The following is a 2,531-nucleotide window of genomic DNA, read 5'->3' as shown; positions in this document are numbered from 1 at the left end:
CCCTGAAACATTGATTTACGATGGCACTTCTAAATGATATCTTTAAGGTATATTTGTTAGTAACATTGCAAAATATGCTGTTTGCCACATTCTCCAGATAAAACTTGATTAGAAACCTTAATACTTGGAAAAATTATCACACATTACCTCAATTAATATGTCAAATTAATCACGATTATGTAAAAGTCGATTTTGATGAGATGATAACGGTAGATGTAATGATTTTAGCAGTGAGTTGAACCGACCGTCGGTGAAGCATGCATTCTTGGTTTCAAGGAGTTATGTCTGACCTGCCATCTGCATCACAGCCACAAACATTGTATTTAATTTAAGGTGTAAATTGAACTAATTTAGGACACGAATGCATGTTTATATAAAATTCGATATACATTTACAAGAAGCTGAAAAAATGATCAATACTTCAACGTAAGACCCGATCGATTCCTGATACAATACCAACTCGCTGGCCGATAACGTGCTACAAAAGTTGTCATTAAAAATGCATGAAGTAAAGTACTAGAGACCGCTAGGCTACAGCGTCTTACACTATTTTTCACTTGTAGCCGGAATTTCAAAGAGTTCACAAGCAACGTCACCAGAGAATTACTAATTAATATCAGTTTCCAACATGAGCGCGCTATCTATCAAGTGTTTTTGCTGACGAAAATTACCGAAATGGTAAGCTATTTCCGGTTGTACATTTTGCTCTTTACGTTAGTAAAACTCTAGTTCAACTTGATGCTCTTTTGCATAACTGAATACAAGACGAAAAAATAGTGTAGTGTTGTTACAGAGCACGGAATAAACAATTCGTGATTTTCTGTAATAAAATGTAGTTGAACTTTTCGCAAGTATTATACATACCTGTATATACATACATTGACAAGTGTACATTTAGGCGTGTCATGGAGGTCCCTCAATAGGCTGGTGGCTAGATATGACATTTCTTTATGTTTAATAATTGCGATCATTTTCATTTACACCTTAAGGGAATACAGTAACAGTTCCCAGATTGTTGACGGGGTCCTAACAGATACGTTCTTGTATCATTAACCTTTTTACTCTATTGGAGTGTTCAGTGTAAACTTTAACTCAGTTTTACAATCTTGTAAGCTGTTAAGAATAAAAAACTAAAACCATCATTGTAACAACCACCTGTAACAAATGATTTACTTTTTGTTACTGGAGTATAAAAGAATAAAATGAATTTCTAAATGAAATGTGTGAAAATATACTACTAAATAGTAAAGTGGGTAATGTATTTATATATATATACTGTATATATATATATATATATATATATTTGTATATATATATATATATATATAAAGACCTATTATAATTATTATAATTTGAGAATATTAATATTAATTTTTCATTAATAATACCTTTCCAGTTAGTAGCTAAGTTTCATTTTGCAGAGACATAAAGATCAATTTCGCATATTGGTGCATTGACGTGCGGGTACATACACAGGCTAACAGACAAATCACATACATCAACACAGGCACTATTACACACAGTACGTCAACACATTATCAAATACAGAACAGTGCATTCAACCAAGACGGAGGAGAAAATGTATTTCTATTGTTGATACAAAAGCACCGACGAGCATAGTTGCCAGGTACTCATTATTATTTTATATGGGTCAATTAGAGAGTGGAAAATGATGCACATTAAGCATTATTTGCTAACGCGGATCCATGACCAGGGGGCAATATTGTTGTAAGAACTTTCTTTAGTAGTCAGAACGTGCTACCTAAGTAATTAAATATTTTTATTATTATTATCATTATTATATAAAATTTGTTCTTTTTAAATAAATACTGTATATATACATATATATATACATATATATATTATATATACATATATTATTATAACAATTACCTTTAAATGCTATATATATATACATTTTATTATATAATAATTGTTCTTTTTAAATAAATAGGCCTACTGTATATATATACACATATGTATATATATATATATTTATATTTATAATACAGCAATTACCTTTAAATACTATATATATATATATATACACACATAATAATATAAAATACATAAATATAACTGTTGTTTGTTGATAATGTCTCTACATTTTTATTATTAATATCATTATTATATACAATTTGTTCTTTTTAAATAAATACTCTATATATACATATATACATATATATATTATATATATTATTATAACAATTACCTTTAAATGCTATATATATACATTTTATTGTTTAATAATTGTTCTTTTTAAATAAATACTGTATATATACATATATATATATATTAATACAACAATTACATAAATATAACTGTTGTTTGTTGAGAATGTCTCTACATTTTTATTATTATTATCATTATTATATACAATTTGTTCTTTTTAAATAAATACTGTATATATATATATATATATATATATATATTATATATATGTATTATTATAACAATTACCTTTAAATGCTATATCAATTGTTCTTTTTAAATAAATACTGTATATATACATATATATATACATATATATA

General features: G+C 26.8%; 1 protein-coding gene across 1 annotated transcript in view; it reads left to right on the top strand.

Moving 5' to 3' along the window:
• Positions 1-543: 543 nt before the first annotated feature.
• Positions 544-2,531, top strand: part of LOC117122469 (monocarboxylate transporter 13-like) — a 51,183-nt gene continuing 49,195 nt past the window's right edge. The window contains exon 1 of the mRNA XM_033268053.1: positions 544-678. Coding sequence (XP_033123944.1) covers positions 676-678 — 3 coding nt within the window. The 5' untranslated portion in view covers positions 544-675. The remainder of the gene's footprint in view (positions 679-2,531) is intronic.

This window comes from Anneissia japonica, unplaced genomic scaffold (assembly GCF_011630105.1).
Source record: "Anneissia japonica isolate Jap-2015-1 unplaced genomic scaffold, ASM1163010v1 scaffold275_len1219475_cov178, whole genome shotgun sequence".
NCBI lineage: Eukaryota > Metazoa > Echinodermata > Crinoidea > Comatulida > Comatulidae > Anneissia > Anneissia japonica.
Note: the sequence above shows the minus strand (reverse complement) of the source record. Positions and strands in the feature narration are given on the sequence as shown.